The sequence below is a fragment of the Catharus ustulatus genome, chromosome 3 (assembly GCF_009819885.2).
Source record: "Catharus ustulatus isolate bCatUst1 chromosome 3, bCatUst1.pri.v2, whole genome shotgun sequence".
In the NCBI taxonomy this organism is placed as follows: Eukaryota; Metazoa; Chordata; class Aves; order Passeriformes; family Turdidae; genus Catharus; species Catharus ustulatus.
Window position 1 is genome coordinate 95,912,869 of NC_046223.1, and position 24,488 is coordinate 95,937,356.

At 37.8% G+C, this 24,488-nt stretch overlaps 1 protein-coding gene across 2 annotated transcripts in view; it reads left to right on the forward strand.

Moving 5' to 3' along the window:
* The window catches only part of CSMD1 (CUB and Sushi multiple domains 1), a 1,108,435-nt gene that overhangs the window by 323,963 nt on the left and 759,984 nt on the right, over positions 1–24,488 (forward strand). For both annotated transcript variants that reach the window (XM_033053649.1, XM_033053650.1), the window contains exon 3: positions 15,171–15,283. In XM_033053649.1, the coding sequence (XP_032909540.1) occupies positions 15,171–15,283 (113 nt within the window). The remainder of the gene's footprint in view (positions 1–15,170; positions 15,284–24,488) is intronic.

Genomic DNA, 24,488 nt, shown 5'->3' on the forward strand with positions numbered 1-24,488 from the left:
TTTTCATTTGTTTGGTTGGTTGGTTTTGTGGGTTTATTTTTTTTTTGCTTTTTTTTTTTCTATATTTCATTTTATTAGTCTTGGGAACTACTATTCCTCTCAACTAATTTGCTCTGTAGAATTGCAGGCAGTCAGGTCATCTTCCTTCAGAATCAATTAAATCCTAGGTAGTCATTCATCCTATCTGAAAAGATGTCTGTCTTACTTTCCCATATGTCTGCCATTTTTTCAGTAATTAATAAATACTTTTCATATGACTAGTCCAAGACTTGGAAGACACTCCTAGTAGTTTCCCTTGTCTGACATTTCCCTTTCGTGTAGTCAAATCAGTAGGCATTTTATATCCACTGACTTAAGAATTTCATCAGTATATCACCCATTGTGTAATTTTAAATTCTTTACTTCTCAACCAGAAAGTTAATGTAAATTTGAGAGGCTCTTATTGCAAAAGTGTATGCATTATTCTGTTCAGTCATAAGTGAATTTGTTTCCTATACAAAAGACAATGTTAGAACTACTCCAGAGTCTTCCATTGAGAGATCTTTTTCAATAGAAATGGTACTATTTTATCAACATTTTATAAGCTTGTACTTAATTCAGTAAAATGTAGAAAAGGAAATTTCTCACAAGTACTGAATTATTCTTTTTCTTAAAATTAAAAATATACTATTATTGCAGCTGCTACCACCTGCATCAGAGTAGACAATTTTCAGGAATTTTCTCCTGGGATATAAGAGACTTAAATCTGTACGATTTTTACTCATTATTCCTTGAAGTCTTAAAAACCCCAGTCATGGGAAAACCACATCCCACAAATTCTTGCTATTATTAAGAAGTAAGAAGAGGATTCTTTTCTTATTATAAGGATTTTCATAGAACAGAAAAATACATTTGAAATACATATATCCTGAAAGGAATCATACTTTATCTGTCACCTAAGAGACTAGAAGGAGGAGCTAAAAATTAAATGTAGCCATAAAGAACGCATTAAAAATTGCTTTACATATCCTGCAAACATATTTTATTTTGTTTTGCATATCCTGCATAATATTTTACATAAATAGCAAAAATGTTCAATGAGAACCACAATTATCACAGCGGTTCTTGTTTTTTATATGGTAACAAAACCAAAATCACCTCCAGAATAGATGCTGACATGGAAGGAAAAGTGACTTAGTTTGATAGGTGGAGTTTCATCACAGAATGACAGATCCCAGATCAAAGGACACAAAGGGCATAAAAACTTTTGATATTTTTAAACATGGAAATTAAAAGATCGAAGTGCTCTCATCTGCAGTACTGAATAAAACAGTTCCATCAAGAAATCAATAAAGGATAGGTTTTGTGTTTGGCCAGCAGTACGAATAAAACTGCAGAACCAATAAAACTGCAGTTACAGATCTGTAGCAGATAAAGCTGAAACAACTTCATTGGGTTACTTAGTCCACATATCTCTTTCATTCTGTGATCCAATGCAGGTTTCTAAGAAAAGGAGGGTGGATGATAACAAACTAGTAAAATCAATCACTAAAGTCTGCTAGTAAGGATATATAATAATACACCACCCTCCCACCCCCACTGCCCTTTTCCCAGCATTAAAATTAATGATAGCTAACTAAAGAGAAGAAGAACAGACTGAGAAGGGAAATCAAATATTTTCATCATAGTATAGTATTATGGGAAGTACAAAGTGATAGGAGAAACTAAAAACCGCACCCAAGAAGCTTGGTGGGTCTTTTTTCTGCCCTTTTAATTTTTTTAAATGTATTAAGTATCCCCTTTAACTTCATTAAATATCCCCTCCTTGCCTGTTTTGCTTTTTCTTTCTTTTTGGATTGATATTTGGAACTTTAGGTCTCATTTTTGTTTGGTTGTTTGAAACAGGGACCCTGCATTTACATTGATACTTGACCACTGAGCAAACCTTACGTCTGTAAACCATGGTGGTTTTAGGAGCAATGGCAAGAAAGGCATCATTTACGTTTGGTTTGTGTTCCATCTTCCTGGCTGGTTTTTGCCTTTTTATTCTATTTCAGTAGCTGAAGGAATTGCCAATAATCTTACACAGTTTCTCACTTGCCTTTCACACCCCCATCTCATCTCAGTCCAAGAAGCCTTTTTCTTGAGGAGTATTTAAAAATTACAAACTTTTGTCATGTTGGTTAATCTGGCAATGTTTCTTTCATAGGTGTTAGACAAACAGGTTGGTTTAGATGTTCACTCAATGCAAGAGTTGAATTCTGGAGACAGGCATACTCCTTCATTTGCTGCATGCAACTTAATTGAATCTGAAACATAAAAAAGAAGTTAAAAAAATTCCAGCAAAAATGGATTCCTTTCATCTGTGTCTCTATTTATTAGTCTCTACTAACATTGCTTATGATGTTTTCCCTGAGAATCTTTGTCAAATGAGCCAAATTCTCTTTGTGTTAACTAAGGCTACCTTCTTTTCCCATCAAACATGATATTCCCTCCCACAGCTTTTTCCTTCCTAATCTCTTTTGAGTAAGCAGCATTCACTCACATCTTATGTTTTCTTAGCAGCATAGATGAAACCCATTATTATTTTGGCCTCAGCAGCTCATTTGCTTTTTGTTCTGTCATCCATCCAGTTACTGCTTCTTAGCGATATCATACTTCTCTCACTTGTTTCTCTACCACCCACGACTTGGAGAGGTCAGCAAGCTCCATATGAACACCTTGTCAGGGGAATTCCTAAGTACTGCCATAGCCCATGCCAAGACTGTTCCATAGGCTTGTGAAATCTTCTGCAGTGGTTTGGTATCAAAACCCTTCTCTAGCCACAAAGGGCATCAGAGACTTGAGATATTTCACCACAGACATCTTTTTCCACATTAAAATAACAACAAATTGCAGAACTCAGCACTTTAAAGAGAAAAAGCCAAGGATTACAAACTGTTCTACATAAATATGAGCCAGTGACAATATAAATACACCCAAATAAAAATACAGTCCTAAGCAATACGTTTAGCTAAAACTCTTATTGAAATTAACCAGAACAATGGAAAATTGAGAGGGAAAACATAAAATTAAAACACTTTCCTTCAATAGCAATTCTTTTATCATTGCCTTCCTCCCTATCAAATAATATCTGCCCACTCCATCTTTTCTTGTAGGTACTTCTGCTGAGCCTGTAGACTGCCCGTAGAAACAGATATCAGAGCCCTGCAGACCACTTCAGTGTCCTGGTGGTATCCAGTATATGTTTAAGGCAAACCCCTAAGATTATTACCTGTGTCCAGATTTCAGATCCAGCAGCATCTGGACGCATGTGAGTAGCTAACAGCAGCTTCAGGCAGCTGTCACTAAACCACCTGCAGGAGTAAGTGACATGTAATAGGCTAACAGATAATGCAGAGCATTGCCACTTTCCTGCAGAAATTTAATGGCAAAATTTGCCTAATATGTACCTTGCTCCAGGTAACTGTGCAATACCTATTGCTTGGAGCTAATGCACAAATAAGACAAAATGTTGAGGGAAATTTTGCTGAAATTGGAAGTAAGAGAAAAAGAAAAAAAACGAAGGCTTTGCATACACCATTTCTTTGGAAGGAGCACTTAGAATTAGAACATTTTAAACTAGCAAAATATGACTCACCTGAACACAGTTGTTAGGGTAAGTCATCCATAAGAAACAATTTGTTCCAAACTAAAAATGATATTACTATAGATAATCTCAGTGATGATCATAAGGCCTGAAATGATATATTATATATGTAAGGATTAAAGGACAGGAGAACAAGATGAAATGTTCTGATAGGAAGAGCTCAAGCATCAAATTATGCATCCTAGGGCAAACCTCTACTGAGGTGACTTGAAATATTAACACAGAAAATGCTCAGAGAAAAAGATGAAATATCTCTCAATTAAGGTGTATTACTAACTTGCTCTTGGAATGTGATATTTCAGATTGAAGCTACCAAAATTTGCTCACCATGAAATGTAACAAGAGATTGTTCTGCTTCATTACTTCTGAATTTGCTAAAGATGTGCTTAGAGGGCACACTGATAAGGTGACAGTATAGAGAGGGCACTTTGAGGGTAATCATTAAAATCTGTAGGCATACTAGCAACTTGAGATAGATCATAATAGAAATTCAGTACACTAAACTACACCATATACTGCAATAGAATATGTACAAGGGAGGAATGTTCTGCAAATAAGCTGACATTTCAACATAAAGATTTTTGCTTTAAAAGCTAAGGAAAAAATCCGGGTTATAAAAGTCACAGCAGTCTAAGATTCATTAACTGCTATACTAGAGAAATACACAATGGCAAATGCTAGTGTAGAAAAACAAAGGTATCAAAAATGTGATAATTAAAAATTTTTAGCCTGAGCAAAAAAGTCGGCAAAGATACAAAATTAAGGACTCCAGCATATATGAACAAATAACTCCAGATTTCACAGGTGCATCGTGAGCTTTATTAAGAATTATGAATCTTTGCCATGGTACGTGATCCTTACCACAGGGTGAGAAAAAAGTTGTGTCACTGCTTTTCCCTCCAATCCCACCTATATACACTCTAAATGGATTCACTGGTTGAAGTCCACATCTCCATGTCTTGATTGCCTATGTCAGATATTCTGCTATGTGCAGTGCCTCCCCCTCTTCTTTTGCAGCCCACTCATGCTCAACACAGGAATTATATTTAAATTTAAGCACTGAACTACACAGATGACTTCTCCTCCTGAAGGTTTTGAATACTTCAAAAATATATCCAAAGGAGATGACAAGTGACATAATGAAGAAAAATACAAGTATATGATGCTTAATACAATAAGTACAGAGATAGCCCAAAGCACTCACACAATTCTCAAACATTTCCAGAACTGATCATTATTTCATATTAGTAGCAGCAACCGCTTCTTTTAAGTGCCACTTGAAACTATCAAAACTGGTTAGCTTCAAAAGAGTTTTTTTAAAAGTTGAATTTAGATAAAATGAACTTTATGACTCACTGAAATACCCGCTAGATTTCTTTCTTATAAAGGACAAACAAACCAAGCAGCAGTTTTGACAGGAGGTATCCAAGCAATAAATGATACATACTGTACTAAACTTCAAGTATGATGGGTAGAAATAATAGACAGACTTCAAAGGTTTGCATAGAAAAGAAGAATGTCATAGCTCTTGGGAGTAAAACATAGGAGCAGAAAGTTAATATAGTGAGCTTTGTGCAGATAGTCTAAAACTGTCAAAGCCTGACCTCTTTAAAATAGAATTGTCAGAACAATTAATTCAGGGGAAAAATAAAGTCATAATGAGGTGACAGTGAAGGAAAATCCTTTTCTCGGTTTTGAGACAGGATATATTATTTTATCAAGTGAAAATCTCATAGGGATATATTTATAATATGTGTAACATATAAAAACACTCTGAGAAGATTCTTTAAGCTGAACAGGTACATAATTTGGAAAGACACAGAAGATGAAGGAAAGGTGTCACTTGATTGCTCCAATAACTTTTGGGTTTGGAATGTCATCAATTGCTCTTCCTTAAGTACAGCGTTTTGTCTTATAGCTATAAAGAACATATACATTAGAATTCCAAATGATCTGGACATAGCCTAAGTTTCTTCTGCCAAAATGTATTGCTCAAAATAAGACAATTACACATTATTTTAACTTTCTTTTGATTTTACATATTTAAATAAATCCATCCTATTCCCCTAACTCTGGATCTGTCTACAAGTTGCAATGTAGCTGAATTCCTATAGTCACAGAATTACAGATTATTTTGGGTTGGAAGGGACCTTTAAAGGTCATCCTGTCCAATACCCCCCCATGAGCCCTGACATCTTCAACTCTATCACATTGCTCAGAGCGCTCTCTAATCTGAACTTGAATGCTTTCACGTTTTCAGGGATGAGCCATCACCTCTCTGGGCAACTGTTCCAGTGTTTCACCACTCTCAAAATAAAAAACTTCTTCCTTGTATCTAGCGTAAATCTACCCTCTTTAAGTCGAAAACCATATCCCCTTGTCCTATTGCAATGGGCTTTACTAGAAAGTCTGTCCCCACCTTTTTTATAAGCCTCTTTCAAGTACTGGGTTGAAATAATTTGCATTAGTGAACTGTGATCTGAATGTTCTTAATAATTTTTACTAAGATTTCAATTGTTAGCATGTATTTTGTATTGAGCAATTAAAACAAACAAACAAAAAAAAAGCCAGATCATCCAGCCTGGGCAAAACAGATAATGAAAATCTGTCGGTATTCCAAATTTTCCAGTGTATCATAGACCATATTTGCAGCTTCACACATTTCTAGAATAAAGTTCTGGGCTCAAATATTTAGTCTTCCTTACAGAAGGTACACGGAGCACTATATAAACTGTTTGTTAAATACAGTCATATTTGGACTGTAACGTATTTTTTTAGATATCTCCCTACTGTTGCTGAGGAAAAACATGCTGTTTGTATCTATTCAAATATTTGCTAGCATGTTTTCTTTTGCCTCAAGGCCTTTGCCTAAAGTAGAACCACCAAAAAGGCTGGAGTAGGGCATTTTTCAGCTGGCAATACTACTGCAATTCAATTTGTAAAACTGTTAAAAGCAGACTCCAGAAATTGATATATTTCCCCCTTCAGGCAATCTTTGTGTGTTGCAGGGCTTCTAAGCCACTTGTTATCATTCCATTTACACTGGCTTCGTGCCACTGGTTTTTGTGGAGGTGCCATGATACTCTAATATAAAGTGAGCCTATAAAAGCTAGAGAAGTGGAAATGGGGGTGATCTTTCAGTTATTAGTACCTGGCCTGTCAAAAGAGTCCTCTTCACAGACTTTTCCCCTGTCTAAATTTCATTTAGTAAAGGCATAAAATAGAATTTGTTTTCCTTTGATAGAGTTTTGAGGGTTTGTTAGTTCCAGTTTGTTTCTTTGGTTTCGGGGTGGGCTTTTTTATTGTGGTTCTGTTTGTTTGATTTTTGTTTAGTTTTTTTTTTTTTTTTTTTTCAACTGAAGAGGTCTATACAATTTTTCATACCCAAACAGCTCACAAGTGGGAGCAAGAATATAATTTACAGCTTTATGGATGCTCTAGAATGGATTTTTAAAATGAAGTTTCAAACAAAATTCATCCTCATTTATTCTGAAGTTGAAACAACTTTTCCCAGCCTGATGTGAATCTCTTTCTAAAGCCTTCTGGTGTAGGAAATGCAAGCTAGCTTCACAAGTGATGTAAAATAACAGATTCCTGTATACACTATACACGTGTGTGGAATAATGGGACACACTTTCCAAAAAGATGACTGATGTGACATCCATATGTGAGAGTAAACAGACATAGTTCACATAATAAAGCTTAAAATTACTTGTGCAAATGTTTTCTAAGAACATATCTTAAATTGTTTGACAAGGTATGGGTGACAAAATCCCTGAAAGATATTTGTTTTCATAACTCAGTTTCTGGTTATGTAGTCAAGTAACCTGGAACATATTACTTTACTAAAAAGTTTCAGCTGATTTTTTCCTCAAGCACAAAAAGTCATTAGCTTTATAGTAAGTGAAATAACTTATTTTAAATGTAAAACATTGGTTTTAGTCTTCTGCTAGTAAAGGGTTATGGTATCACTCTGATTTTTGGCACTCTACAGTGTTGCATTTTTTTTTGGTCCAGTCTTATCAAATATTAGCTGATGTTTTGTCTCAGTGTCATTTAACACAGAGACATATGAAACCATTTCTGTGGCTGCATTTTGTGTACAGTAGGTAGAAACAGTAAGAAAATAGAAGGCACTTCTGCATGGCCATAGCACAGTGCTGAGGCCCAGTGATTCATTGTTCAGCCGTTCCCAGTCTCAGTGACTACCAGGCACTTGAGACATGGACTGGCTGTTTTCCCCTGTTGGTGCCCGTGACTGTGGGGAAGTGCTGTGATTTCCCACTGGGCAAGTCCATCTCTGCAGGACTAACAACCCCACCAGGCCCATCCACCAGCAGCTCTGGGAATTGCTCACTCCCACATGGTCCCGCCAGGCTGGAGCCGCTGGAGCTTGCTGGTGGCCAGCCTTTGCCAGCAGCTGCACGCCTGGCAGCCCCTGGCCCACCTCCCGTGCCTGCAGCTGCCATCTCTTCAGTTCCCTCCCAGGTGGGTGCTGGTTTGGCATTGCTCAGGTCACCTCATGTGTTCCTGCTCCCTTAGGAACCCATGGAACTGCAGGTACAAACTGCTGGGCACCATCAGGGAGTCCCACAGCAGACGTGGACCTTTGCTGCCATGGCTCTTTGGTGGCATCTAGAGAAACCAACTGGTTTTCCTCAAGGCAAAATGCCTAAAAAGCATTCAGCTTGTAGCTTATTTCTGCTTATTGAATGAACTTGGTGAGTTTGGATAACAAGGAACCTTCCTCTACTAGCAAAATATTAATGTTGTAATTCCTGCAATTTATTTTTAGTTAAGCTTGAACAATTTGTGCTCTTTATCTTCCCTTTTTCTGTGACTTAATGAAAATAGTTGAGGCTGGGGGCAGCGGGACTAAATATAAATTAAATACAGTAATTTCACGACTATAAGGCTCACCCTTTTGACTAAAATTTTCCCCCTAACCCGGAAGTGCACCTTATAGTCCGGTGTGCCTTATATGATGTACAAAGTTGCGACATTTCCCACCCCGGAAGTGTGAGCCGTGAGCCGTTGGGAGGAGCTGGCAGTGCCGCAGTAGCCGGGTGGAGGCGGGCCCGGGGGCCCATGGCTGCCAGGTTGAGGCGGGGTCTTGGCCAGCAACCATGCCAGGGGAGCTGGGGGTGGAGCCTCGCTGCAAAAAAAAGTGCGTCCTATAGCCCAGTGCGCCTTATATGATCTACAAAGTTGCGAATTTTGCCAACTCCCGGGGGATGCACCTTATAGTCCGGTGCGCCTTATGGTCATGAAATTACTGTATATATTTATCATCTGTGATAGAAAATCAATTATAAATCATGGATCTTGTACTAATCTTATAGCACTTTCTTCTGCTATCTTTTTGTATGAGATGCTGTCTAAGGTTTTAAATCTCCACTTTCTTTAGCAACCCAATGGATGTAAACTATTAAGATAAGGCTTCTGTGATTTCACACATGGCAGGTAAAAACCTGTTTTATGGAACGAATGTGCTGATCTTTTGGCTTTAAGTACCATTTGGTGTCTTACCCTGTGGGAAACTCTTCTTATTGCTGACAGAAAGTGGCTTTGTAAAAGGTCATGTTATGGATATGCATCCTGTAAATGTGCTGTCATAGCACTGCTGATGTGTTCTGTGGGATAATTGAAGTTACCACCTTCTTGTAAATAACTGTGGTAGCTTCTCGTGTCCAGATATTGAGGGAGTTTAAACTGATTCTAATTACTAATTTACATTTGACTTTTTAAATAATAAATTGAGGTGCACTGAAGTGTTCTCTGCTTGAATGATAGAGGCTGTACAGGGTGTGGGTGCCCAGGCTCCCAGCGAGGGCTGCAGGGGCTCCTCAAGGGGAGGACACAGCTGAGCCATGGCTGGGGCCGGGCACCTCGGGAAACACATGCAGGAAAGGAGAGAAAACACTGAGAAAAAGAGAGAAAAAACCTGTGAGAGAGACCTCCAAGGTGAGAGAAGGAGGGGGAGGAGGTGCTGCAAGCACCAGAGCAGAGATTCCCCTGTGGCCTGTGGAAGAGGCCGTGGTGGAGCAAGAGGGGGATGTTTCCTAAAGATACCACAGCCTGTGGAAAGCCCACACTGGAGCAAGGTAAAATTGTGACATGGCAGAAGCTGCTGAGCAACTGAGGATGAGCCCCCATTCCCTCCACTGGATAAGGGAAGAGGTGGAGGAGTTGGGAAAGGAAGAAATGAAGTTGCACCTGGGGAGAAAAGGTTTCGATCAATCTATCTTTTTCTCTCAGAGTCCAAACATATTTTAGTTGGTAATAAAATAAACTAATCTTCCCCAAGTCAAATCTATTTGGCTCATAACAATAATTAGCAATTTATCTCCTTGTCTGTATCCTGACCCAGGAACATGTCTGACTTATTTATTTCCCTCCATCCTGTTGATGAGGGTTAGTGAGTGCTGTGGTGTGACACTGGCCAAATGCCACAGAATTCATTTACTTACCCTCTCCTGCTGCAGTTGGGCAGAGGAGAGGGAACAAAATTAACTAAGGGCTCATGAGTTGAAATAAGGATTGGGAGGAAAAAAAACACTCTAAGGGCAAGACAGGTTCAAATTTAAAGATATAAAGTAAATTTATTATTAACAGAGCCAAAAGAGGATAATGAGAAATAAAATAAGTTTATTAAGCACCTTTTTTTGTCCCCAGGCTCTCCCTCCCCACTGACAGGGGAGGGAGACAGGGTGTTGGGATTTTGGTCAGTTCATCAGTCAAGATCTTCTACTTACCCAGGGAGAGGAGTCCTTTTCTGTTAAGATGTGGATTTATGTTATGATGTGGGGTCTCTCCCATGGGCAAACAGTCATCCCAAAACTGTTGTGGCATGGGTTACTCATCCATGGGGTTGTTGTGGGCTGGGGGAGTTTTTAGAAATTTTTCCCATTATTAAGTTAAGCTGGCCGGGGCGGCTCCCCTTTTAGCTGTTAAGTGCTCAAGACAAAGGAATGGCTGGGCTGCCCCGATGGCTCCATTACGGAAGTGCTGCTTTGTCCTTCGGCGGGTGGGGGGACACTCGCAGCTCGCCGTCCGAACTCGAGGAGGGAGGTTGTTTTTTCTCCGTGGTGGGATCAGGCCCCTGCACTCCGACTGCTAAAGCTTCCTGCTTCTGAGAACAACACCGAGAACCAGGATGCCCACGGTGAGCAGAGTGCTTTCCTCGCCCTTCTCCCACCTGGGATGGTGCTGCTGCCTCACTCCCCTGCTCCTGCAGCAGCCGCGACTGAGAGGCTGCCCTGCCCTGCTCCATCGGGACGAGGAAGGCCATCGGTGACTGGAAAAAGGGACTGAGACTGAGTTTCATTCTGTTCTGTCACTGTTTTTTTTTCTTATAGCTGATGCTGTTTTTGTTTGTCTTGTAAATATATCAGTAAAGAACTGTTATTCCAAACCCATACCTTTTTGCCTGAGAGTTCCTGAATTTCCTTTTCCTGGCAATACTGTCCCTTTAAACCGTGACAGGGGTGCAGTCTTTTAAGGATGGGCATCTCTACTTCAGAAGCAAGGGCTCTCTGTCTCTGGAAGCAGGGGCCCTCTCTCTCTATTTGGGTCTCCCACCAGACCACAGCTTTCTCTGACATCCATGCCTCTGGCATGAGCACTTTTCCTATGAGCTGTGAGTGGATTTCTGCATTCCCTATGGACTTCATGCATTACAAGGGAACAGTTTGTTTTACCATAGTCCTCACCATGGCTTGCAGAAGAATCTCAGCTCCTATGCTTGAAAAGCTTCTCCCCCACCTTTTTTCCCAATGACTTTGGTGTCACCATGTTTTCCCTCACGTCTGCACTCCCTCCTCTTTGCTAGAAGAAAACCTGCTGCTTGTAGGTACCATTGTTAATAAGGTCCTCTAAATTAAATATTTTTGCAAAATCTCTCAGAGCTGAGAAGTTGATCTAGTCTAAGTTCTACATCAGGGAATAGCTCACTTGTCATGTTTCTGCTGCCGGCCAGGCAGCCCCACCACCACAGCATGGGCAGCACTGGCTGCCGTGGCACTGGCAGTGTTTGACACCTCTCTTGGTGTGGGACACCAGGAAGGGGAAGCTGCCACTGCTGCCACCCCTGCCCTTTCACCTGCAGCACGGCTGGCTAGGGGATGGCCAGGCAGGCAAGACCTAGAGGCACCTAGGTAGTCTGATGAACTTTTCTATTAAAGACTTTTCTGTAAAATATATATTTAAACGTCATGATAAAATGCATTTCAAGTTGACATACTTGAAGTGTCCTCACATATTTGCCTAGTCCTGTAATTTATGACCCACCCCAAAAGATGAGGGTAACCCAGTTTCTTATTAATTTAAACCCTGGGGGAGGTTAGAGTTAAGCAAAACTGAATGACTGGTGTTTATATGTGTAGGTTTTATTTTAGAACAATTGAGTTGCAAATGAAAGCAGGTATGGTTGCTATTATCTATAGTAATACAGCAATGTAAAAGCATAAAATGAACACTTTAGAAAATGTATACAGAAAAGAAAGAGAGAAGGAGAGGATAAGAGTAGAAAGATATCACTGCCCATGGATCCAGCAGTGAGACTTGATTGTCTGCCTCTTGGTCAGAGTCATGGTCACCGTCTTGGTCTGTTGCAGGTGAGGGAAGCCAATGAAGCACAAGCTCAGTGGGCTAACTTAATTTCAGCTTTAGGTGGAAGGCCCAGGTACCCCCCTGGGGATGGGCATTTTACACTGTTGCAGCACCACAGGTCTTGCACAGTCCTTTGGGGGAAACCAGAATTGAGTCTGGATGCTTCTGGAGTCCTTGGTTTATGACAGCTTCCAGGACAGTGCCTCTCATGTCAGCATGGTTGAACCAGTTATGCCCCATCGGAAGGGACAAATACCTTCAGGCCTATGTATGAGTATTCCCTGTGGATGTAAATGGCCAGCATCTTCCTTAGGGAAGATAGGTGAGGGGCAGTTTTAGAACTGAGCTAGTTGTGAAACAGGAAGATTGAGGGTAAAGAGAACTGCCCTGACTCTGCAGGGTCTGCTTCTTACCTGCCTTCTCCCTTACCTGGCTCAAAACTCAGCACACATACAAGTCTCTTTGTCCCTCTTGGGTGATTGGGTGTGAAAACCTGGTCTGGCAAAGCATCCTGCCACATCCCCAAATGGCAAGGATGCTTTAAGTCATTAACCAATAATATTCCAGTCTCTCACACCTGTAAGTCTGCAAAACCTTTAAGTGCACTGACTTAGGGTATAAAAGAAGGTATTTGTCTTCCTTTAATGCAAATTGCAATGTCAGCCTAAAGAATGATCTTTTGCTATTTCAAGGAGGGTGCTACAGAAAAAAAAAAATTTGGCTTCTAAGAATCCATATTGTAGCAGTGACACAGAATCAAAGTAGGCTGGTGTAGAAATCACACCAAGAACTCAGGATGTCCACTCACAGCTCAGATAAGTTCAATTATATGAACCAAATCCAAACCAAGGAAACAGGAATGAGGGAGAAAAAGCTGTGTAACTCTGCACTGATATAACTCTTTTTTAGTCTTTTTATTGTGGGGTCTTTTTTTACTTCTCCCATGTTGTGTGAAATGTTGAGGCTAGCTGCTTCTGACTCAAGTTGATTTTCCTTTCTTCTCCTACAATGCATGCTAGTTTCCTGTAATTCAGCAAGAAATGTTAGATGCAGGAAATACTGTACTGCTATCCAAAAAGCCCCAAATCCCATCCCTTAAAACAAGAACTCTTTGAATCACTTTTCAAAGAAGAGAGAGACATATCAGTAAGATCAGAAAATGCATACGTAAATTAATAATGAACTGTCAGAGAGTACACTCCAGATATAGGGCAGAAGAGATAACCACTCTAATTTATTAAATAGAACAAGAGGCACATTTCCCTAAAAAATGCAAGTCTGGTTAAGGTGAGAGAACATACCAAAGCATGAGCATAAGATGTGGCAAGCCTTATGGTAGTTCTGCAGTTTGAAGACTTGAGGGGAAAATCAGCCTGGTTATTTCTAGAATTGGAGTAAATGAGGTGGAAAAGAATAGGAATATTAGGTTGACAAGTGCACAGAAGGTAAAAAGATTAGTGCAAACAGCTAATTACCAATGTTGTTTAAAATGAAAGAAGAAATTGCAGAAAGCTTTTTGCTGAGTTATGTCATCTTGAATTTATCTGTATTTAAAGCTCTTCTTGCTTTGATCTATGACACTTCTATTTGTTTTCCAAAGCTCAAAATTGGCAAGAGATGGGGAACCACCTTACTGGTGTAATTGAAGTGTGGAGTTCCTCTTATGTGTTTTTATATATGAAAGTGGTCTTTAATTAACCTAATTTTGCAAAGAACATCAAGTTCAGTGACACTGCTCTACTAGTATTTTGTTTGCAGTTATTTTTCTTCTGTAGTTCTGGATGCCAGTTAATGAACTATAACATAATTGTGCCATAAATTTCAAGGGCAGGGTGGTTTTTTGATTTTATTTGTGTTTTTTTTTTTAAAGACATGGATTGTCTTAACCACCTAGATCTTTGAAAAAGGCTTTTTTTGGTGGGCTTTTTGTGTTTGTTTATTTGTTTTTTGGTTTTGTTTTTGGTTTTTTTGGGTTTTTTGGTTTTGTTTTGTTTTGTTTTGTTTTTCTTAATGACCTGTTTCAATGTCTATGAAGTTCTTTCAGGGTGAAATTTGAACAAAAGCTGGTTATCTTATACATACTCAATCACATATCCCTATTGCACAATGCAGAAATTAACTAGGGATTAGCTAAGCTACCAGTATAGTTCTGTTTTTGTGGGACAGTAGTGGTGTCTTATATCTTACTTATGAGAAATTAATAATTAAAAATTATCTCACTAATATCAGCCAGGTCTAACAAATTGTGCTTAGTGATGGTTCAGGAAAGGATCTAAATATTTTTATTTAATCAATTTTACCCTCAAAAATATCCAGATTTTGGGAAATTGTCTTATTATCAATATAGCAATGTAATTATAGCTTATCCAAAATTCCATTTTTTTATGTGAAGGTAAGACTACTAGTGAGATGGGAAATGTAAGGTAATTTTTTCTGAAGCTCTTAAATGGAAGTGTGGTGGTTTTGTTTGTTTACTTGTCAGTTAATGTTTATCACACTGAACATATGACATCCATGGTATTTCTGAAGCAGCACCTGGAGGATAGACAGGATAGTCTAAGCTGTGTCAAATTGTAGTAAGTATCTCTGAGTGAGTAATGGCCCAAGTATCTAATTCTAGGTGTCCTGAATTTAGCTGTTTTCATCTTAAAATGAGTCCTAACACAAAAAAAAAAAAAGTCTTTAGTAGGTACAAACAGGTCCTTCTTTCATTGTTTTCTGGAGAGTGCTTAGCTGTGTTAACATACGAGAGTTTTAAAGGTCAAGGACATGTTTGAAATTTTGCAGTGAATCTTTAGAGATATGTCAGGATAAAGCCCATAATGTGTTTTCAGTTCAAATGTGAAAACATGATGTTTATCATAGTGCTCATCACATCTACTGATGGGCTTTATTAAAAAAAGTTAGTAATTTGTGCCTTTTTATTACACAGGTTATCTGGATTTCAGCTTCCATCATCTATTGTGAGCACAGGATCTATCCTCACCCTCTGTTTCACCACAGATTTTGCTGTCAGTGCCCAAGGCTTCAAAGCTATCTATGAAGGTAAGAATTCTTCTTGCTGAGTGTTCACTGTACTTAACACATGCTTGCATGTTAAAATGTGATTTCAATTCTGTTTGGGATTTGAGTAATTGGTTGGTATTACATTAACTGTGGGGTTTATTTTGTAGCATATTTAAAATGCTACTTCATCTTGGCCGTAGTTTTGAATTTTAAATTTAATTTAAACTGATACTGCAATTTCTGATGGAATTTTTAAAAGAAATTTGTCAGGCTTCCAAAGCTGGATTCAGAGATATTTAAGTGGCTTTCTTATTATTTTCTAAATTATTTCTTTTTAAGCATCTTTAGGCACTGTCTAACTTAAGGGGTGTAATGATAAAAATAAGAGGTGATATGGATTCTAAATGGTCTTGAAAATGAATCATTATTCCTCTTGTGGAAAATTAAAATTAAAAAGATAACAACAAAATATGTTTTTATATAAAATTAAAAACAAACACAAAAAGCAGTTGAAACTTACTCTGTGGAAGGTGTTAGACTGCAGTGATGACTCAGTTCTTGTTAGAAATACGGCCAAGCATTTCTTGTGTCTACCAAGAATTATGCTCATTAAACTGGAATATGATACCTTTTGTATAACTCAAAGTATTAAGAAAATGGTTTTATGATAACTGCAGCTTTTGATGGGGAAAGTTAACAGGTACAGTGATAAATTAAGTCGCTTGTTGGATTATAAAGGTATTTTGGCTGTAAATCAGGATTGTTTTCAAACTGAGTGTGTGGTGTTACTTTGGTTGTTTTGAGGTTTGGTGTATGTTTGGACTTTTTGCTGATTTTTTTTTTTTTAATTCATGGAAATCTCCGGACTTCTAATACTTAAAGTTGCAGAAGGCTCATTTTCAGATCACTTCTCAGAGTACAAGTGATTTTCTTCTATGGTTTCATAGCTCTAATCCTTGACTGATAGTGTTTATTCTGAAAAATTTGCCTACAATCAGTTAAGTGCTTGAAATGTTTTTATTGATGCAGTTGATGTGAAACTGAATGTAGAAAGTAGTATGGTTTGATGGTAGCTCTTTACTAGGAAGAGACTTTGCAAGTGTGTAAGTCCATTACATTGGTCACCACTTTTGAGAAAGTCACAGTACCTTAGAGACCACAGGTACATTCAGATACTCGGTGAGTTTTGATCATGTTTTTCTAGGACTGTTGAAATTTTACCTCCCTTTCTCGACAGTGACAACATCTACTCCATATTGATATGTATCCTTCTTTCACATCACATTAATGTTTTGAAATGACAGTGTTTTTAAAAGTCTCTTCTTGAATTCAATATGCATATTGAGGGGATTACATGGGTGCAAAAAACAGGCATAGGAGGTGTCATGAGTAGCTCAAACTTTTTGTTTTGAGCTTTTTCTCTTTGGGTAGGTAGCTCAGAGTATATCTCTCCTTGGCAGCTATTCCCCCTTCCTTTGTCTCTCAAAGCCTTATCACCTGGTAAGTCAACTAATCAATCTCTTATTTTTTAACTAATATGAGGGCTGTGAGAAAAAACTGAGTTTCATTGCCATAGTCTTTGTAGGCTTTACTAGGTAAATTGAAAAGGAACATCAGAAATCATGAACACACCAGGAATTGTTTTTGTTGCCTCAAAAGGAAGCTGCTTTCTATGCACCTCTATTTTTCTCTTCTATGAGATGCATGCAATAGCATATTTCATCCTTTTATGCAATCTGAACATCTTGTTTTTCATATTGAAAAGTACAGTAAAAAAGGCTAAAGGACATCTCCTAACTGTCAGCTTAGGAACACATGCATGGAGCCACAGGCTGTAATATAATGACACTTCCTGCTGGCCTACTTTCTTGTAAAAACTCCAGCAGGAAGAGCTGTAATTAACAGTGACAGACAACACCACTTTCTGGTTAAACAACACTGCCCCCTTTCAGATTTAGGGCTGTAAACCTGGCATTGTCAATGAATTTTAAATTTACTTCAAAATGTGATAACCAGATTTGGAAAAAGTGGTGAATATCACTCTATGACAGCATTTCAGTGTAGACACTGGCAGTGAGTACTGATGTTTCTAGAAGGAATTGTAGCAGTGAGGGGTTAGGTTTATTTTTGTGAAGGATTGGAGTAATTTCTGCTGCAACAACCAGCTGATTTGCCCCATAGTTTAAGAACTTTCATAACTGTTCCCTAGACTACCTGTTTTTAATAGTGACAGCTTCTGGCTTCTGTGTCATACGTGATTATAAGACAGGTGTTCAGTTCCTCTAGGACAGGGGAATACAGACCAGATATTACCAGTTAGTAGAAATCTTTATAATCACTCTGCCAGCTACCCATCCCTGGCAAGTTTGCCTTCCTAAACTATATGCCTACCCCTGGTTTTGGCCAGCTCTTTCATTCTTCTCTTGAGTAAGTGAATTACTGTTCAGTTTGAACTAAGGGGAGCATTGAAATGCTACTGAATGCTGCTGCCAGCTGAGAGTTTGGGATATTACTGGTTCAGGATGAAGAGTTAGAAAAACTCAGTAGGGCACTAAACCAGGAAACAGGCAAGTGAACCACTTCAATGGTAAATGAATGGCCTCTGAAGTTACACCCATACTTGGTATCCCTAGCAGAGAGAGAACATTACATCCCCATCCATGGGCTAAGATTCTGACCTGTGCCTTTAACTGAGTATATTCTTCATTTATGACCTCAGTTCCTGTGCAGCAATGACATAACTGGATCCTTTGTGGTTTTAAAATGGGGAAATAAGAATGAAGCTAGTGAAACCACATTATGGCTCTGTAAGCCCTTGAAGATTGGTAGTATTTATGTGACTTAACCTGCTGTCACCCATATACCGTGTGGACATTAACATTAACTAAATCAGATCTTTGTCGCAGTAGATCAGAGAGTTTAACAAGACACTGATGTAGTTGTGCAGTTACTGAATTCTTCGGCTGAAATGTTGGTTTCTTTACTGGATCATTCCTTCACCAGATTTATATGTGTGTTTCTGAGATTCTCTGATATTTTTAACTAATAATAATTTAATTTTTCTCAGTGATCCCATCAGCTCTTTAAGTTCCAGTACTGGTGGAAAAATGAACTGTTCATATTTTCTAGAAATGAAATTATCTGTGGAAGTTCCAAACATATGATTGTATCAGTGAAAAGAACTACGAACTTCAAAAGTAGTAATTTCAGTTTATAGCACCAGTCAGGTTAAAACATTAAAGAAACTTTTTTTGACTATTAAAATCACTGTTTCATATATAAACATAATTTTTTTGTCAATGGAATTGGAAAATTGAGGGATTGCTCCTCTTTCTATAAATTGTGGTTGTTTTTTATAATTGCGGTGGTTTACATCATAGGAAATATGGTTAGGCTTTTCAAGGATGGCAGAAGGAGAAAACAAAGTACTTGGACCGTGCAATTTTGCTTAATTGCCTGGTAAAATCGGTTTAATTCCTTCTTTTCTAGAATGAAGTTAAAAAGCCATTTTTTTTAAAGGTGCTTTGAGGGCTACACACAGAATTAAAAATCTGCATTGTTATATCATTGTAGCAGTTTTCTTTGGAAAGTCAGAAGTATTCCTCCCACATAGAAAACTTGCTTATGTTTGGCAATAGAGACAAATACCCTTTAAATTATACCGGTATCTGAACTGCTATGCATATTTATAATTTGATGGTCTTCTATTAAAGTACCATGGCCTGCCATTCAGGGATTCCAGCTGTCAAATGGCAAAAATTTAGTGAAAGTACAAAACTCATTTCACAGTGTGCTCCTATTCATCAACATAAAACAAAGCATCATGGGATTTAGCTTATATATGGATACATTAGTGTCTGCTACTAAACATTAAGATGCCCTCTAAGGTTAGCAATCCTTGATTCATTCTAAGGATTTTTTTTATGGTTGGTTGGTTGGATGGTTTTGGGTTTATTTTTGTTTGTTTGTTTGCTTGCTTTGTTTTCTTTGGGGGTTTGTTTTTGTTTTGGCTTTTTCTATTTTTTGTGTAGGTGTGGGTGTATGTTGTTGTTTTTTCTTGTTTCTAAACATATTTTGTAGTGTAGAATTGGTGGACAGTGTTAGAATGATAAACCAGCTGTACTGGGCTTGGTGTTTGTTCATACCTTTCCTTGACCTCTGCTCTACAACTGCAGCTCTTCCTTGCCCAAGAAAGAGCTCACGAAGAATGTCCTTCTGTTCTGCTTGCCTGCAGGCAATATTTTCTTTTTTCTTTTGTTCTTTGATTTCTCAAAGCTTTCTGCTCACACCCAGCATTAACATTTATACTGTCAGTCACCTCATTCTCCTTACACACCTTCCCAAAGCTGCTTTTTAAATCCCTTTTGACATCAACAGCAGAAAGCAGTGATGCACTTCCATAGTGTACAGCCTTTGAAGAATTTTTTTGGTTTTTTCCACCTCTTGCAGGTCTTGTTCTTCCTGAGTATCTGTTACGTTGTGAGGGATTGTTTTGTTTTGGTTGGTTTTTGCTTTGTGTTGGGTTATTTTTTTGGTTTGGTTTGATTTTTGTTGTTGTGTTTGTTTGGTTTTTTAATGGTTCAATAATTTTGTTCATATAAAATAAACAAAAAAATTGAAAAATTTCCCCAACCAACTTAGTATGGTTCTGTGAGAATGCCAAGGTAATTTTCCCAACAATGTGATTTTTTTCCCTTCAACATACACCCCACTGAGGATAATGGACTTCTGGACTCCAGCTAATGTTTTTGGGGTTTTGCTTGTTTCCCTCTTTCATGTACCAAAGTAGCTTTTCTGCACTCAATTTTAAGAGTAAAAGTTTGCTTGTCATTTGATCACTGCTTGAACTGCTTTCTACTTTTTGTCCATTAGTTTGGTTAATGGCTATGTAGTTCTCCCAGCAAACTAAGATACAATGATGAGAGTAGTTACTCTCTGGAAATGGATGAATAATACAATGAAAAATCTGAAGCAAATATTTCAAGTTCACAGTAGGAAGCTAAATTGTCAAGAAAATGCCAGCTTTATGCAATTTGTACACATGATTTCCTGCTATTGTGTGAGTGTCCTGAATCTTCAACCATTGCCAGTTAATCTCTGTGGTTTAGTCATGGATGCTCTTTTACATATTAATATTTAATTTTCATAGAATCAGAGAAGATTGGAAGAAATTTTAAAAATTATCTACCTCAAAACCCCACCACCACCACGGGCAGGGAACCTTTCTGTCAGCAGATTCAATCTTTGGAACAATTTTGATTGTTACAGTGATGTGAAACTGTGCATGACTTGTGAATATCAGTAGATTAGTATATCCAACTCGGAAACCTCCAAAAGATTCTAATGAGTATCTAAAGATTAAATCGAGAGTTAGGCCATTCATTCTATATTGTCTTGTGTGGGTTTTGGGAAGGATTCAGTTTGTCACTCCCAAACCTGTAAGTATTTTCTATTCTACCGTGGTTTTTGGAGCAAGCAGCAGTGTAAATTCTATGAGTTTATTCTTTTTAAATGTTAAAAGCACAAACTGTCCATTTTTAAGCTTTTCTTTGGTAAGAAAACTTGACTAATATTAATGCTGTAGTAAAAGCTGCTGCTGTTGTAAATGTAATATTGACAGTTTTTTCTGTTAGTGTAATTTGCCATAAGACCTTTTAATATGCTGATGCATTTCTATTTTTAGTTAAATACCTCTTGCTATTTTGGTAGTCTGATCTTTTCATACTTAGATGTTTGTTGAACCTTTTATCAGTATGCGTTTGCGTAGGCACATGATGAAATAAACCAATAACTTTAAATAGTAAAATAGGAGACTGAAAAAGGACTTTTGTTTTTCAGGCTGAAATTCGTAGTTGTACCTCTCTGGAGTGAATGTGATTCTTTTCTGAGAATTAATTTGGGTATAGATTTTCTTTGTAAACTGTAGTCCTTACAAAGGGAAAATGTTTTTGTTTTTCTTTCTTTAGCAACTTTTCTTTAAAATAACATCTTTTTGTAATGATATCGTATGAATGACTGTTAATGATGACATACAGGAAAGAAATCATAATGCAGTTAAAAAAACCCCTGATATTTCACGTATCACACCATGCCATAATTAGTAGCTGAAAAATTTTTAGGCAGAAAAGGTCTAGCAGGGCTATGAAGCTGCTCTGTAAGACCTGTGCTACCTTATCTAGGATGTCAATGATTTAGATATCAAAAGAGTTTTAGCAGTATCAGCTAAAGAAAATTATATTTAATTCTACATATATTCAGAAAAATTTTGAAAAATTAAATGCTGTGTTTGTGAGGAGATATAGGTAAAATAGTCTGCTTGTGTTCTGAAATGTATGAATGAGTCAAAGAAGTGAAATTTCTTTCACTTGAATGTTGCAATTTAGTAATATTCAAAGGACCAGGTGTCAGAAATCTGGAATGCTATTTCCTTAAAATGTCCAAGGACAGAAATTTCCCAAGAAGTTCTAGGAAATTATTTCCTAGAAAAAAAAGGCACTGGACTGAAAATTGTGATGGAATACACCCTTCTTGAATTGTCCAAAAAATTAAATTAAATGTTGTACGTCTCATTATCAACCCCTGAATTTTGTACCTAGAGGAAGAATAACTTTTATATTTTGTTATGACCATTATGTTAGTCAATCTGTAAGTTATGTCAGCTGCGCTCTGCTTTCCAACTTTCACACCGGCTCAATCTTTCCAGCTTGATCCTTAATGAGGGAAAGGCATCCTTCATGTGGCTGGTAGCCCTTGCAGAAGTAATTACATGTTTTAAGATAATTTCTTGGAGCTTTTTGGCTGCATCTGATTCTGGAAGGGATTATTTTGTGCCTTTTGTTCTTTTACTGTTCCATGTAAGAGCTACTGTGATCTTTGTCCTTGGTACATGAATCACTAACAAAGACTCTGTTGGTGGTTCGTACCTTGTGATGATTTAGTGGACTTGTAACCTCCCTCACCAAATTCTTACTTTTGCTACTATTTGAGATCACAACCCAAAAAGGAAAATGTTTTGGTAAAAATGGCTTACTAGAGAGAAATATTAAGGAGTTGGTCGTCTGCTACTATGAGGTGCCAGTCCTAAACCAAAACAGCACATTCTAGCATGGAAAACAGAAGTGGAAATTCGGCGTTGTAACAGGATTGCTTCTCTTTCTGCGTAGCCTAAATAAGTTACTACAGTGGTTTCACGCTGCTACATCCTGAGAGATCATCATCCCAACTGTGCTGATACTAATATCCTGTTTCATGTTCTTTCTTGTCTGTCTTCATTGATGTGTGTTCGTGTAACTAACATTAACTTGTGAAAAACACTTCAAGAGTTTTTTGAAATGTCACAATTATCTAAGTGCAGTCATTGCCTCATCAGAATGAGTATTAAGTTTATTGTTGTGATTTAGCCCCAGAGGGCAGCTGAGCACCATGCAGCCACTTGCCCACCAGCCCCTCAGTGGAATGTGGGAGAGAATTGGAAAGGTAAAAGTGAAAAAAATTGTGGTTTGAGAAAAAGACAGTTTAATAGTTAAAGCAAAATCTGCATTAGCAAGTAAAGCAAAGATTTCATTCACTGTTTCCTATCAGCAGGCAATGTTCAGACATATCCACAAAAGCAGAACTCCATCATGTCTATGGTTACTGGGGAAGACGAATGCCATCACTCCAACCATCCCTCAGCAATGGCAGCCTTAGCTAGACTCCACCTCTGCCCATTTGATTGCTGAGCAGGACACCATATTATATAGAATAATCCTTTGGTGTCAGCTGGTGTTAGCTGTTCCAGCTGTGTTCCCTCCCAACATCTTGTGCACTTCCAGCCTAGTCATTTACAAGACAGAAAAGGCCTTCACATAGGCCGTGTAAGGTCTTCTCAGAAATTTCTGAAACATCCCTGTGTTATCAAAACTGTTTTCATCACTGCATTCAAAACTGCATTCTAGCTACTATGAAGCTACTATGAAGAAATTTAATTCTGTCATACCTGGAACCAGGACAAATGTGCAGCGTGAACAAGAAATCCTGTAGATCAGTGTTGTTTGTAGGTAGCTTAAAAAAAGAACCCCAAACAAACAAACAAAAAAACCCTCCAAAATAAGCAAATCCCACTCCTACTGGATAGAAAGAGACCAACTGTCCTCTCCTGTTCAAAATGCTATAGTGCTTCCATCTGGACTTTAATTTTTAAAGTTTAAATATATTCTCTTGAAGCTGAAATAGTTTGATAAACAAACACAATCAAAACTTCCATAATTTCAAAATTGTGTTGAATGTTTGTTTTTTTTTAATTCATCTATATAAGGAATTTAAGGAATTCATCTCTTCTCCAAGTGCTTTTCTGAAACAAGCCACTCAATGTGACTCAACAGAGTTGGCATTTTCATTTGTTCCATTTTACAGCCAAATGGGATTTGGTGGAATAACTTCTTGTTCATACCCTTGCAGATTTCCTGGAGATAGAATTTTAGCTAAGCAGCCTGTGTCCTTCCCTGCTCACTTCGTATTTACTGTAAACAGGAAATTTGTGCCAAAGATCAGCATGCCAGTAGTTAAAGAAGAAACGTGTTTTCTGTTCAAACTCCTGTTTGCCTGAACTTTCAGCTCTGGACTTAGTCTTTTCCTCTCTACCAATGTGGGACTCAAAATACTGCCAGTATCTTGAGCATGTTGCCAAACTACTCACTAGAGATTTTTGATGCATTTATCCCCAGGTTTCTCTTTGGTTGAAAAATTAGATCCTAATTTCTTGTTACTGGATATACTCAGTAGTGTTAACTTACCTTCAGATAGACCCAGATTAAATACAACTGTCACTTACCTAGATTTTAATGAATCTGACTATGATTTACTTCATTTGTGGCCTTATTTATAAAGCAAGTTATTTTTTCCTTTGTCTGGCACAAAGTAGGGGAAGTTGTAATGGGCTTTCCAACTCTCAGATAGTAAAAATGCATTTCCAGCCATACCAGTTCTGGTTTGTTATAGTCTTTATATTGCTTATATTTTTTGTTCTCTATTTTCCTTAACTTGAAGTAGTATCACTTTTTATTAGGAAAACTGTATTTCTGCTTTTATAAAACAGTCTCTGCAGCTTACTAAGAGTTACTGTTGATAACTACTTTGTATTTATTATGAATCTGCCTGCAATGGCAAAAATGACTTAGGGATTTTATGTCTTTCGTTGCAAAAATAAAAGATAATGGAAAAATCTCTATCTCATCTAGAATCACTGTTTCCAGACGTTTATTTT